Source organism: Musca autumnalis, unplaced genomic scaffold, assembly GCF_047663935.1.
Source record: "Musca autumnalis isolate F117 unplaced genomic scaffold, ASM4766393v1 scaffold_2, whole genome shotgun sequence".
NCBI classification, from domain to species: domain Eukaryota; kingdom Metazoa; phylum Arthropoda; class Insecta; order Diptera; family Muscidae; genus Musca; species Musca autumnalis.
The window spans coordinates 210,940,362-210,954,762 of record NW_027411755.1 but is presented as its reverse complement, the minus strand read 5'-3'; the positions used below and the strand labels follow the sequence as shown (position 1 = coordinate 210,954,762).

The window sequence follows — 14,401 nt, the reverse complement described above, 5'->3', positions numbered from 1 at the left end:
CAAAAAATATTTGTTAAAAAATCCACGTTTTCTTCTAGGGTCAAAAAATATTTGTTAAAAAATCCACGTTTTCTTCTAGGGTCAAAAAATATTTGTTAAAAAATCCACGTTTTCTTCTAGGGTCAAAAAATATTTGTTAAAAAATCCACGTTTTCTTCTAGGGTCAAAAAATATTTGTTAAAAAATCCACGTTTTCTTCTAGGGTCAAAAAATATTTGTTAAAAAATCCACGTTTTCTTCTAGGGTCAAAAAATATTTGTTAAAAAATCCACGTTTTCTTCTAGGGTCAAAAAATATTTGTTAAAAAATCCACGTTTTCTTCTAGGGTCAAAAAATATTTGTTAAAAAATCCACGTTTTCTTCTAGGGTCAAAAAATATTTGTTAAAAAATCCACGTTTTCTTCTAGGGTCAAAAAATATTTGTTAAAAAATCCACGTTTTCTTCTAGGGTCAAAAAATATTTGTTAAAAAATCCACGTTTTCTTCTAGGGTCAAAAAATATTTGTTAAAAAATCCACGTTTTCTTCTAGGGTCAAAAAATATTTGTTAAAAAATCCACGTTTTCTTCTAGGGTCAAAAAATATTTGTTAAAAAATCCACGTTTTCTTCTAGGGTCAAAAAATATTTGTTAAAAAATCCACGTTTTCTTCTAGGGTCAAAAAATATTTGTTAAAAAATCCACGTTTTCTTCTAGGGTCAAAAAATATTTGTTAAAAAATCCACGTTTTCTTCTAGGGTCAAAAAATATTTTTTAAAAAATCCACGTTTTCTTCTAGGGTCAAAAAATATTTTTTAAAAAATCCAGGTTTTCTTCTAGGGTCAAAAAATATTTTTTAAAAAATCCAGGTTTTCTTCTAGGGTCAAAAAATATTTTTTAAAAAATCCACGTTTTCTTCTAGGGTCAAAAAATATTTTTTAAAAAATCCTTTTTTTCTTCAAGGTCAAAAAATATTTTTTAAAAAATCCACGTTTTCTTCTAGGGTCAAAAAATATTTTTTAAAAATCCACTTTTTCTTCTAGGGTCAAAAAATATTTTTTAAAAAATCCACGTTTTCTTCTAGGGTCAAAAAATATTTTTTAAAAAATCCACGTTTTCTTCTAGGGTCAAAAAATATTTTTTTAAAAAATCCACGTTTTCTTCTAGGGTCAAAAAATATTTTTTAAAAAATCCACGTTTTCTACTAGGGTCAAAAAATATTTTTGAAAAAATCCACGTTTTCTTCTAGGATCAAAAAATATTTTTTAAAAAATCCACGTTTTCTTCTAGGGTCAAAAAATATTTTTTAAAAAATCCACGTTTTCTTCTAGGGTCAAAAAATATTTTTTAAAAAATCCTTTTTTTCTTCAAGGTCAAAAAATATTTTTTAAAAAATCCACGTTTTCTTCTAGGGTCAAAAAATATTTTTTAAAAAATCCACGTTTTCTTCTAGGGTCAAAAAATATTTTTTAAAAATCCACGTTTTCTTCTAGGGTCAAAAAATATTTTTTAAAAAATCCACGTTTTCTTCTAGGGTCAAAAAATATTTTTTAAAAAATCCGTGTTTTCTTCTAGGGTCAAAAATATTTTTTAAAAAATCCACGTCTTCTTCTAGGGTCAAAAAATATTTTTTAAAAAATCCACGTTTTCTTCTAGGGTCAAAAAATATTTTTTAAAAAATCCACGTTTTCTTCTAGGGTCAAAAAATATTTTTTAAAAAATCCACATTTCTTCTGGGTTCAAAAAATATTTTTTAAACAATTCACGTTTTCTTCTGGGGTCAAAAAATATTTTTTAAAAAATCCACATTTCTTCTGGAGTCAAAAAATATTTTTTAAAAAATCCACGTTTTCTTCTGGGGTCAAAAAATATTTTTTAAAAAAATTCACGTTTTCTTCTGGGGTCAAAAAATATTTTTTAAAAAAATTCACGTTTTCTTCTGGGGTCAAAAAATATTTTTTAAAAAAATTCACGTTTTCTTCTGGGGTCAAAAAATATTTTTTAAAAAATCCACGTTTCCTTCTGGGGCCAATAAATATTTTTTAAAAAATCCACGTTTTCTTCTAGGGTCAAAAAATATTTTTTAAAAAAATCCACGTTTTATTCTGGGGTCAAAAAATATTTTTTAAAAAATCCACGTTTTCTTCTAGGGTCAAAAAATATTTTTTAAAAAATCCACGTTTTCTTCTAGGGTCAAAAAATATTTTTTAAAAAACCCACGTTTTCTTCTAGGGTCAAAAAATATTTTTTAAAAAATCCACTTTTTCTTCTAGGGTCAAAAAATATTTTTTAAAAAATCCACGTTTTCTTCTAGGGTCAAAAAATATTTTTTAAAAAATCCACTTTTTCTTCTAGGGCCAAAAAATATTTTTTAAAAAATCCACGTTTTCTTCTAGGGTCAAAAAATATTTTTTAAAAAATCCACGTTTTTTTCTAGGGTCAAAAAATATTTTTTAAAAAATCCACGTTTTCTTCTAGGGTCAAAAAATATTTTTTAAAAAATCCACGTTTTCTTCTAGGGTCAAAAAATATTTTTTAAAAAATCCACGTTTTCTTCTAGGGTCAAAAAATATTTTTTTAAAAAATCCACGTTTTTTTCTAGGGTCAAAAAATATTTTTTAAAAAATCCACGTTTTCTTCTATGGTCAAAAAATATTTTTTAAAAAATCCACATTTTCTTCTAGGGTCAAAACATATTTTTTAAAAAATCCACGTTTTCTTCTAGGGTCAAAAAAAATTTTTTAAAAAATCCACGTTTTCTTCTAGGGTCAAAAAATATTTTTTAAAAAATCCACGTTTTCTTGTAGGGTCAAAAAATATTTTTTAAAAAATCCACGTGTTCTTCTAGGGTCAAAAAAATTGTTTTAAATCCACGCTTTCTTCTAGAGTCAAAAAATATTTTTTAAAAAATCCACATTTTCTTCTAGGGTCAAAAAATATTTTTTTAAAAAATCCTCGTTTTCATCTAGGGTCAAAAAATATTTTTTAAAAAATCCTCGTTTTCATCTAGGGTCAAAAAATATTTTTTAAAAAATCCACATTTTCTTCTAGGGTCAAAAAATATTTTTTAAAAAATCCACGTTTTTTTCTAGTGTCAAAAAATATTTTTTAAAAAATCCTCGTTTTCATCTAGGGTCAAAAAATATTTTTTAAAAAATCCACATTTTCTTCTAGGGCCAAAAAATATTTTTTAAAAAATCCACGCTTTCTTCTAGGGTCAAAAAATATTTTTTAAAAAATCCACATTTTCTTCTAGTGTCAAAAATAGTTTTTTAAAAAATTCACGTTTTCTTCTAGGGTCAAAAAATATTTTTAAAAAATCCACGTTTTCTTCTAGGGTCAAAAAATATTTTTGAAAAATCCACGTTTTCTTCTAGGGTCAAAAAATATTTTTGAAAAAATCCACGATTTCTTCTAGGGTCAAAAATATTTTTTAAAAAATCCACGTTTTCTTCTAGGTTCAAAAAATATTTTTTAAAAAATCCACGTTTTCTTCTAGGGTCAAAAAATATGTTTTAAAAAATCCACGTTTTCTTCTAGGGTCAAAAAATATGTTTTAAAAAATCCACGTTTTCTTCTAGGGTAAAAAAATATTTTTTAAAAAATCCACGTTTTCTTCTAGGGTCAAAAAATATTTTTTAAAAAATCCACGTTATCTTCTAGGGTCAAAAAATATTTTTTAAAAAATCCACGTTATCTTCTAGGGTCAAAAAATATTTTTTAAAAAATCCACGTTTTCTTCTAGGGTCAAAAAATATTTTTTAAAAAATCCACGTTTTCTTCTACGGTCAAAAAATATTTTTTAAAAAATCCACGTTTTCTTCTAGGGTCAAAAAATATTTTTTAAAAAATCCACGTTTTCTTCTAGGATCGAAAAAATGTTTTTTTAAAAAATCCACGTTTTCTTCTAGGATCAAAAAATATTTTTTAAAAAATCCACGTTTTCTTCTAGGGTCAAAAAATATTTTTTAAAAAATCCACGTTTTCTTCTAGGGTCAAAAAATATTTTTTAAAAAATCCACGTTTTCTTCTAGGGTCAAAAAATATTTTTTAAAAAATCCACGTTTTCTTCTAGGGTCAAAAAATATTTTTTAAAAAATCCACGTTTTCTTCTAGGGTCAAAAAATATTTTTTAAAAAATCCACGTTTTCTTCTAGGGTCAAAAAATATTTTTTAAAAAATCCACTTTTTCTTCTAGGGTCAAAAAATATTTTTTAAAAAATTCACGTTTTCTTCTAGGGTCAAAAAATATTTTTTAAAAAATCCACGTTTTCTTCTAGGGTGAAGAAATATTTTTTAAAAAATCCACGTTTTCTTCTAGGGTCAAAAAATATTTTTTAAAAAATTCACTTTTTCTTCTAGGGTCAAAAAATATTTTTTAAAAAATCCACGTTTTCTTCTAGGGTCAAAAAATATTTTTTAAAAAATCCACTTTTTCTTCTAGGGTCAAAAAATATTTTTTAAAAAATCCACGTTTTCTTCTAGGGTCAAAAAATATTTTTTAAAAAATCCACGTTTTCTTCTAGGGTCAAAAAATATTTTTTTAAAAAATCCACGTTTTTTTCTAGGGTCAAAAAATATTTTTTAAAAAATCCACATTTTCTTCTAGGGTCAAAACATATTTTTTAAAAAATCCACGTTTTCTTCTAGGGTCAAAAAAAAATTTTTTAAAAAATTCACGTTTTCTTGTAGGGTCAAAAAATATTTTTTAAAAAATCCACGTGTTCTTCTAGGGTCAAACAAATTGTTTTAAATCCACGTTTTCTTCTAGGGTCAAAAAATATTTTTTAAAAAATCCACATTTTCTTCTAGGGTCAAAAAATATTTTTTTAAAAAATCCTCGTTTTCATCTAGGGTCAAAAAATATTTTTTAAAAAATCCTCGTTTTCATCTAGGGTCAAAAAATATTTTTTAAAAAATCCACATTTTCTTCTAGGGTCAAAAAATATTTTTTAAAAAATCCACGTTTTTTTCTAGTGTCAAAAAATATTTTTTAAAAAATCCTCGTTTTCATCTAGGGTCAAAAAATATTTTTTAAAAAATCCACATTTTCTTCTAGGGCCAAAAAATATTTTTTAAAAAATCCACGCTTTCTTCTAGGGTCAAAAAATATTTTTTAAAAAATCCACATTTTCTTCTAGTGTCAAAAATAGTTTTTTAAAAAATTCACGTTTTCTTCTAGGGTCAAAAAATATTTTTAAAAAATCCACGTTTTCTTCTAGGGTCAAAAAATATTTTTAAAAAAATCCACGATTTCTTCTAGGGTCAAAAATATTTTTTAAAAAATCCACGTTTTCTTCTAGGTTCAAAAAATATTTTTTAAAAAATCCACGTTTTCTTCTAGGGTCAAAAAATATGTTTTAAAAAATCCACGTTTTCTTCTAGGGTCAAAAAATATGTTTTAAAAAATCCACGTTTTCTTCTAGGGTCAAAAAATATTTTTTAAAAAATCCACGTTTTCTTCTAGGGTCAAAAAATATTTTTTAAAAAATCCACGTTATCTTCTAGGGTCAAAAAATATTTTTTAAAAAATCCACGTTATCTTCTAGGGTCAAAAAATATTTTTTAAAAAATCCACGTTTTCTTCTAGGGTCAAAAAATATTTTTTAAAAAATCCACGTTTTCTTCTACGGTCAAAAAATATTTTTTAAAAAATCCACGTTTTCTTCTAGGGTCAAAAAATATTTTTTAAAAAATCCACGTTTTCTTCTAGGATAAAAAAATATTTTTTAAAAAATCCACGTTTTCTTCTAGGATCAAAAAATATTTTTTAAAAAATCCACTTTTTCTTCTAGGGTCAAAAAATATTTTTTAAAAAATCCACGTTTTCTTCTAGGGTCAAAAAATATTTTTTAAAAAATCCACGTTTTCTTCTAGGGTCAAAAAAAATATTTTTTTAAAAACCCACGGCTTCTTCTAGTGTCAAAAAAAATATTTTTTTAAAAAATCCACGGTAGGGCCAAACAAATGTTAAAAATCTACGTTTTCTTCTTGGGTCAAAAAATATTTTTAAAAAAAATCCACTTTTTCTAGGTTCAAAAATATTTTTTTTAAAAATTCACGTTATCTAGAATCAAAAAATATTAAAAAAATCCACGGTTCCTAGGGTAAATAATTTTGTTTTTTAAATCTAAGTTGCCCAAAATTACATTCTATTTCTATTAAATTTCGAACATCCATACGTTTGTCTTGTTATTCGATTCTACCCTCCAGATGCTGAAATTGTTGATGACAATTAGTGGTGTTTATGATTTGTTGGGCACATTGATTGACCCCAAATGACGTTCTAAATGTCAATGAGTTTGAAAACATTATTTAACTTTTAACAAGAGGTGATGACAGTTGGTTATTTGAACGTTATGATGTGTATGTATCAGTGGATGGATGGATGCACGCCAATGTTGTTATCAGATGTTGATGATGACAGCGATTGGTGTATTTGCACTACTGATAGCAATTTGGCTACTTTAAATTCACATAATTGGCACATGTGGCGAGCACATGTAGCGCAGATTCTCGCCACAAACTGTGTGTTTTGAAAATTATGACTGGTTTGTGGTTGCACTCAGATGTGTGGATATATGAAATTACATTTTTGGAAAAAGAAATAAAAGTTATGGTGGATATTATTATACTAAGGGAGGCATAAGAAAATAAAAACAATTTCGGGTCCAAACTTTCACCCTGGGACCAAATTTGTCAGAGTTTGTCTTGGATGGGTCAGATGGCGTATGAGTACTGACATTAAAAACAGTGAACGGAGCTGAAAACGTAGAAAAATATTTTTTTAGAAAAGCTGAAGCTAGTCTAAATAATCAAAAATAATCCTTAAGATAGAGTGTGTATTTAGACGATCTGAAGGGGAACTTTTCTGACAATCTGGATGCTGTTTTATAGACGAACTGAGGCTTGCCTATTTCTTCGTTATTGTTTTTCAATAAAAATCTCTCATCTTATCACCTTAACTAACCTATTTCTCTGCTTTCTCCTTCCCATTTGCAGATATACCAAAAATCTATCATCGGATAAAATCAATCTGAGCACATTTCGCGGTGAAGGTGAATTATCCAATCTACAATTGGATGAAGCTGTGCTAACGGAATTATTAGAATTACCATCATGGCTGCGTTTAACATCGGCCTGGTGCAATCACGTGTCATTTCGTATCAGTTGGACAAAATTGAAAAGTGTGCCCATTACATTGGTATGTAAACGACGCCGCCATAATGGCAATAAATTCCCGTAATTTATAAATTTGCATCTTTACAGACCTTGGATGAAGTCAATATTACCGTAGAGACCTGTGATCCAAATGCCAGACAGACGGATAGTAAATCACCAAATGGCATGAATGGTGCTGGCGGAGGGGGTGGTGGGAGTGCTGGTGGTGGGTCATTACCACAAGTACCTCAGGGGAAATACAGTTTCATACACAAAGTGGTCGATGGCATTACCATTATTGTGAACACCGTAAATGTGAAATTTTTAAGTACAGCCTTTACGGCATCTGTACAGGTATGTAGGAGAAAAAGTTTATGATAATCTTAACAAATATTTATATGTTATTTTCTCCTTACAGATGTCCCGTATTCGTGTGGAATCAAAAACACCCAAATGGGCCACAGCTGATTTGCGTTTTACCCGACTTAAAGACACGCACAAGGGCATTCTATTGATATTTAAAGAGTTGTCATGGCAAACTGTGCGCATAGAAGCCAGTTCAACGCAAGATAAATCGCTGACCCCTCTACGCTTATTAACCAATCATGCTCGATGCCGGATTACTATACGAAAGCGTTTATCCGATTGTAGTCTGTTGGCATCACGTTTAGTTTTAATCCTCGATGATTTGTTATGGGTTTTAACAGATTCACAGCTTAAGGCAGCTTTACATTTCGTCGATTCACTATCGGGTCTGATTAAGGCAGCAACACATGCTACCCAAAAATCAAAAGCTGCAAGGAAATTGGAGGTAGTTTTTTTGTAAAATTTTAAGGTGAAATAAATATTCTAATGCTGTTAATTTCCCCTCTTTCAGACCCTTCCCGAATACCAGGCCCAGCTGGCCCAACAACAAAATCGTCTAAGTGAATCCTCGCACACAAATGCCCAACAGAAGATGTTCAATGCCTTCGATGTACGCGAGACATCGTATCATTTCTTTAGTCAACGCATCGATTTGCATTTGTGTGATGATGAAGGAGGTAAGAGGAAACTAATGTTTGTAAGGATAAATAGTTGGGTACTTGAGTAGCATGCTGAGGTGTCGTCCAATATCACTGTCCACTTTCGGTTGGCGTCTGAATTTTCCCCAAAGACCAAATCATTACGCCATTTTTATGTATCTTTAGTTAATTAGTAGTTAATGTTGGCTCCTCTATTAGTCCCTTCTGGTCTATACAAATTACCTTAAGGTCGCCTGTGAAGACTCCCTCCAGGTCGTCTGTAAAGACACCCTCCAGCTCGTCTAAAAGACTCCCTGCAGCTCATCTATAAAGACTCCATCCAGCTTGTCTATAAAGATTCCCTTCAGCCCTTCTGTAAAGACTCCCTTCAGCTCGTATATAAAACTCCATTCTGTTGGTCTAAAAAGTCTCCCTTTTAGACGACTATAAAGACAACTTCCAGGTCTATAAAGACTCCCTTCCGCTAGTCTATAAAACTCCCTTCTGGCCGTCTATAAAGTAAAAACTTTCTTCTGGTCATCGGGAAAGACTCCCTTCTGATGGTCTATAAAGACTCCCTTCTTGTCTTCTTTAAAGACTCTCTTCTGGTCGCCTATAAGGATTCCCTGTCTGTTTGTCTATAAAGACTAAATCCTGGTAGTATATAAGGTCTCCCTTCTGGTTGTCTCCAAAAATTCCCTTCAGTTCCCTTTTGGTCGTCTATGAACACTACCTTCTGATCGCCTATAAAGACTCTATCCATCTCGTCCATAAGGACTCCCTTCAGCTCGCCTATAAAGACTCCCTTCTGGTCATCTATAAAGACTCTCTTGTGCTCGTCTATAAGGACTCCCTTCTGGTCGTCTATAAAGACTCCCTTCTGATCGTCTATAAGACTCCCTTCTGGTAGTCTTTAAAGACTCCCTTCTCGTCGTCTTAAAAGACTTCCTTCTGGTCGCCTATAAAGACTCCCTTCAGTTCCCTTTTGGTCGTCTGTAAAGACTGGTCGTCTATAAAGACTACATTCTGGTAGTATATAAGGTCTCCCTTCTGGTCTTCTTCAGTTTCCTTCTGGTATAAAGACTCCCTTCTGGTTGTCTACAAAGACTCTTTTCTTATTGTATATAAAGACTCCCTTCAGTTCCCTTTTGGTCATAGGTAAACATTTCCTTCTGTTTGTCGAAAATGACTCCCTTCTGGTCGTTTATAAAGACTCCCTTCGGTTTCCTTCTGGTCGCCTTTAAAGACTCCCTTCTGGTCGCCTATAAAGATTCCCTGTCTGCTTGTCTATAAAGACTACATCCTGGTAGTATATAAGGACTCCCTTCTGGTTGTCTTTAAAAATTCCCTTCAGTTCCCTTTTCTTCGTCTATAAACACGTCCTTCTTATCGCCTAAAAAGACTCTATCCATCTCGTCCAAAAGGACTCCCTTCTGGTCGTCTATAAAGACTCCCTTCTGGTCGTCTTTAAAGACTCACTTCTGATCGCTTGCAAAGATTCCCATTTGATGGTCTATAAAGACTCCTTTCTGATCGCCTATAAAGACTCTATCCAGCTCGTCCATAAGGACACCCTTCAGCTCGTCTATAAAGACTCCTTTCAGCTCGGCTATAAAGACTACCTCCAGCTTGTCTATAAAGACTCCATCTAGCTCGTCTATAAAGACTCCCTCCAGTTCGTCTATAAAGACTCCCTCCAGCTCGTCTATAAAGACTCCCTCCAGCTCGTCTATAAAGACTCCCTCCAGCTCGTCTATAAAGACTCCCTCCAGCTCGTCTATAAAGACTCCCTCCAGCTCGTCTATGAAGACTCCCTTGAACTGGTTTATAAAGACTTCCTTCAACTCGTTTATGAAGACAAGGGGGCCCTTTTATAAAGACTCCCTTCAGCTCGTATATAGAACTCCATTCTGTTGGTCTGGACAACTATAAAGACTCTCCAGGTCGTCTATACAGACTCCCTTCTGGTGGCCTATAAAAACTCCCTTCTTCTCATCTTTAAAGACTCCCTTCTCGTCGTCTTAAAAGACTTCCTTCTGGTCGCCTATAAAGACTCCCTTCAGTTCCCTTTTGGTCGTCTATAAACACTACCTTCTGATCGCCTATAAAGACTCTATCCATCTCGTCCATAAGGACTCCCTTCAGCTCGCCTATAAAGACTCCCTTGTGGTCATCTATAAAGACTCTCTTGTGGTCGTCTATAAGGACTCCCTTCTGGTCGTCTATAAAGACTCCCTTCTGGTAGTCTTTAAAGACTCCCTTCTCGTCGTCTTAAAAGACTTCCTTCTGGTCGCCTATAAAGACTCCCTCCAGTTCCCTTTTGGTCGTCTGTAAGCACTTCCTTCTGTTCGTCTATAAAGACTCCCTTCTGGTCGTCTATAAAGACTACATTCTGGTAGTATATAAAGTCTCCCTTCTGGGCGTCTTCAGTTTCCTTCTGGTATAAAGACTCCCTTCTTGTTGTCTACAAAGACTCTTTTCTTGTGGTATATAAAGACTCCCTTCAGTCCCCTTTTGGTCATAGGTAAACATTTCCTTCTGTTTGTGGAAAATGACTCCCTTCTGGTCGTTTATAAAGACTCCCTTCGGTTTCCTTCTTGTGTCCTATAAAGACTCCCTTCTGGCCACCTACAAAGATTCCCTTTTGGTCATCTATAAAGACTCCCTTCTGATCGTCCATAAAGACTCTGTTCATCTCGTCTATAAAGACTCCCTTCAGTTGGTCTATAAATACTCTATTCTGGTAGTTTACAAAGTTTCCCTTCCAAAATAATTTATTTGTATTTTCTTCCGCTTTACAGATGGCCGCTCCAGTTATCCAGATCTCGATAAAGGTGGTGCTTTACAAATTTCCGTCCAAGCATTCCAAGTGGATTATTATCCCTATCATTTGGCCAAATCTGATAGATCTCATTGGGCTAAGTATGTCTGGAACAATTTTAACGAAAAATATTTTCTAAATCTCTCTCTCTCTTTATCTCCCCTTGGCAGGTACAAAGAAGCCTCTTCCTCACCGGCGCTGTGGCTTAAAGAATCCCTTAATGCTTTTCGTGAAGCTGTACTCAATCTAAGTCAACCAAATCGTCCATCAACACATGCACCGCTAGAGCGTAGCACCCCCAATTCACCAATTGCTCTAAACGTTTCAAATCTGGTCAGCTCTTATGCCAGCAAACAACCAACAGCTACCTCTACAGGTAGTAGTACACCAACGCAATTTCATAGTAATGCGGGTTCAGCAGCTGGTTCTGCTGGTCCCGGCTCAGCTGGTAGTCAACATTCACAAAACTATCAACAGAAATCCATACTGGACAATTTGGCCAAATTAATGAGCTCTTGTGTCATTCTGCGTATAGAAGATTTTCAATTGTATCGGGTCACCACTTCGGGTAAAAAACAAATGCCCAAGGAATTTATATCCGGTAAGTAGAAATTACAATACATGGAAATAGGCTTATTACAAATCTGTCGAAAATAAATGGAAGTCAGTAATGAATGGAAGTACTTGAATATATCATTGCCATTCAAGCGATTTTGTATAAACGGAGTTCGTTCTTTGTAGGCAATTAAATTTTGTGCAAAATATCAGAATATTAACCTTTGCCTTTTTGCAGAGAACTACAATTTCCATTTATCCAAAGTCGCTTGTGATATGCTAAACTGCTGAATAAACTAATTCTGCTTTAATTATTATATTTCTATTCTAATATGTTTTTCTTTCGTTCTTTCCCTGCTTTATCCATCCCATTACATTTGTTTTTCATTCTTTTTGCTGTAATTATTGTCTATTTTGTGGTTTTCTTTGTTTTGCTGGGTGCCATTTATTTCCTGTTTGCGGGAAAACAATATTATACCCACCATGAACGGTGTGGACTGCTGTTTCATGGCAATGTTTACTTGTTTTTATTTCATTCCTCCATATCATCCTGGTGGTCATATTAACATTTTAATTTATGCTGTTTTTTGTCCTTGTTGAGTTGGGTTTTTTGTTGTTCCTCATTTTAACCCTTAACCGGATGTTATTTTTAAATTCAAACAACAACAACAAATCGGTTACAAAATTGTATTTATTACCTAGGCCAACATAAAAGGAAAACAAGAACAGGTGATTTCAAATATTTATAGGTTATGTTGTTATTGTTTTTGTTGGTTATATTGCATGCAATTTACATAAATATATGTACTTGTTGTTATTGTTCAACGTTTTGTTTACTGTTACAACTTTTTGAATATGTATATGTATGTACTTATTAGCGTTGTTAGACTAAGAAGTTGAGAGCAAAAGGAGGTCGCTATACATGAGATGTAGTGAGTCTTTATAGACGAGAGGGAATGAGTCCTTATAGATGAGCTGTTTGTAGTCTTTATGGACGAGCGGAAGGTAGTCTTTATAGACGAGCTGAAGGGAGTCTTTATACGAGCTGAAGGGAGTCTTTAGACGAGCTGAAGGGAGTCTTAAGACGAGCTGAAGGGAGTGATGAAAGTAGTCTTTATATACGAGCTGAAGGGAGTCTTTATAGACGAGCCAAAGGGAATATTTATAGACGAGCCAAAGGGAGTCTTTATAGCCGAACCAAAGGGAGTCTTTGTAGACGAGTTGAAGCGAGTCTTTATAGGTCCCGGTCCACACTAGCGTGAATTTTATTAAAAAATTTCATGAAATTAGGCGTTTCTAGATCGAGTTCCATTGTAGGGTAAAATCATGAAATTGGTGCAGTGGGGAATTCGACCTAAAAACGCCTAATTTCATGAATTTTTTTTTTAATGAAATTCACGCTATTTTGGACCGGGACTAGGCGAGCTGAAGGGAGTCTCTATAGACGAGCTGAAGGGAGTTTTTATAGACGAGATGAGGGGAGTCTTTATGGACGAGTTGAAGAGAGTATTTTTAGATGAGCTGAAGAGAGTATTCTTAGATGAGTTGAATTTAGTCTTTATGGACGAGCTGAAGTTAGTCTTTATGGACGAGCTGAAGGGAGTCTTTATATACCAGATGAAGGGAGTCTTTGTTGACGAGGTGAAGGGTGTTTTTATAGACGAGATGAGGGGAGTCTTTATGGACGAGCTGAAGGTAGTCTTGGTAGACGACCTGAAGGGAGTTTTTTTTATAGACGAGATGAAGGGAGTATTTGTAGACGAGGGGAAGCGGGTCTTTTTCGACGAGCTGAAGAGAGAATTTTAAGACGAGTTGAAGAGAGCCGTTATAGACTAACTTAAGGGAGTCTTTATTAACGAGCTGGAGGATGTCTTTATAGTCGAGCTGAAGGGAGTCTTTATAGACGAACTGAAGGAAGTATTTATAGACCAGCTGAAGGTAATTGTTTATAGGTGGACTAAAGGGAGTGTTTAGAGAGAGAGCGAAAGGAGTTTTTATAGATGAGCTGAAGAGAGTCTTTATAGACGAGTCAAAATTGACGAGCTGAAGCGGGTCTTTGTGGACGAAAAGGAGGAAGTCTTTAGAGACGAGCTGAAGGGAATCTTTATAGACCAGCTGAGGCGAGTTTTTATAGAGGGGCCAAAGGGAGTATTTAGAGAGGAACCGAAAGTACTATTTTGTAGACGAGCTGAAGAGAGTCTTTATAGAGGAACTGTTTTTCAGCGCCCCGAAAATGCATCATGCCTGTAAATCAATTCCAACGGACTCCGCAAGCAAATCAGTTAAAATGTAGACTTTTTAACCATGTTTTGCGAAAGGCTCATAAAAGAAGCGGGTTAACAGGACTTGCCTTCCATGGTCTTGTTCTAAGGGGCTTCAATACTCATCATGAGCTTTGGCATTACGCCTAGGCAGTGAATAAATGGCTACAGCGCTGTGCTAGCCAAGTTTTAGCTTCACATTTTGCACGGTTACGGAGACGCTGCTATGAGGATAAGAGGTGATTGCACAGCTTCCCTGACATCACCATTGTGGCACTCGGTCGTCTGATAAATAACGTATCCTGGCAATCGATTATTTCCCTTGGCTCAGACCACCTTCCTGATATCGTCTTCTTTAACAAAACACCAGATTTATAACCTCTGAGCGCCGTACTTGTCCGAACGAGGGTTAAGTGAATTCACCTCGGGTAGCTGGGAGAATTTTCTGCGACATCGTTACGTACCTGCTAGTCGAATACTCGAAATTAGACCAAATTTTCCCGTAGATGCGACGAGACTAGAAAATGGGCGTGATGAGCTGCTCAAGACCCAGGAATTAGAAGAATTAAAAGTCAACAGAGTAGTAGGGGAACATAATTAGAAAAAGTAGATAATGTAACTT

The 14,401-nt window shown here is 33.5% G+C and overlaps 1 protein-coding gene across 13 annotated transcripts in view; it reads left to right on the top strand.

Annotated features, from left to right (window-relative positions):
- LOC141395229 (bridge-like lipid transfer protein family member 3B) overlaps positions 1-14,401 on the top strand; it is a 191,002-nt gene that overhangs the window by 107,864 nt on the left and 68,737 nt on the right. For 7 of the 13 annotated variants that reach the window (XM_073970782.1, XM_073970777.1, XM_073970775.1 and 4 more), the window contains exons 2-8: positions 6,980-7,181; positions 7,247-7,492; positions 7,557-7,949; positions 8,016-8,181; positions 10,944-11,064; positions 11,134-11,564; positions 12,221-12,247. In XM_073970782.1, coding sequence (XP_073826883.1) covers positions 6,980-7,181; positions 7,247-7,492; positions 7,557-7,949; positions 8,016-8,181; positions 10,944-11,064; positions 11,134-11,564; positions 12,221-12,247 — 1,586 coding nt within the window. The remainder of the gene's footprint in view (positions 1-6,979; positions 7,182-7,246; positions 7,493-7,556; positions 7,950-8,015; positions 8,182-10,943; positions 11,065-11,133; positions 11,565-12,220; positions 12,248-14,401) is intronic. The other 6 variants (XM_073970781.1, XM_073970783.1, XM_073970772.1 and 3 more) reach the window with 1 other exon arrangement.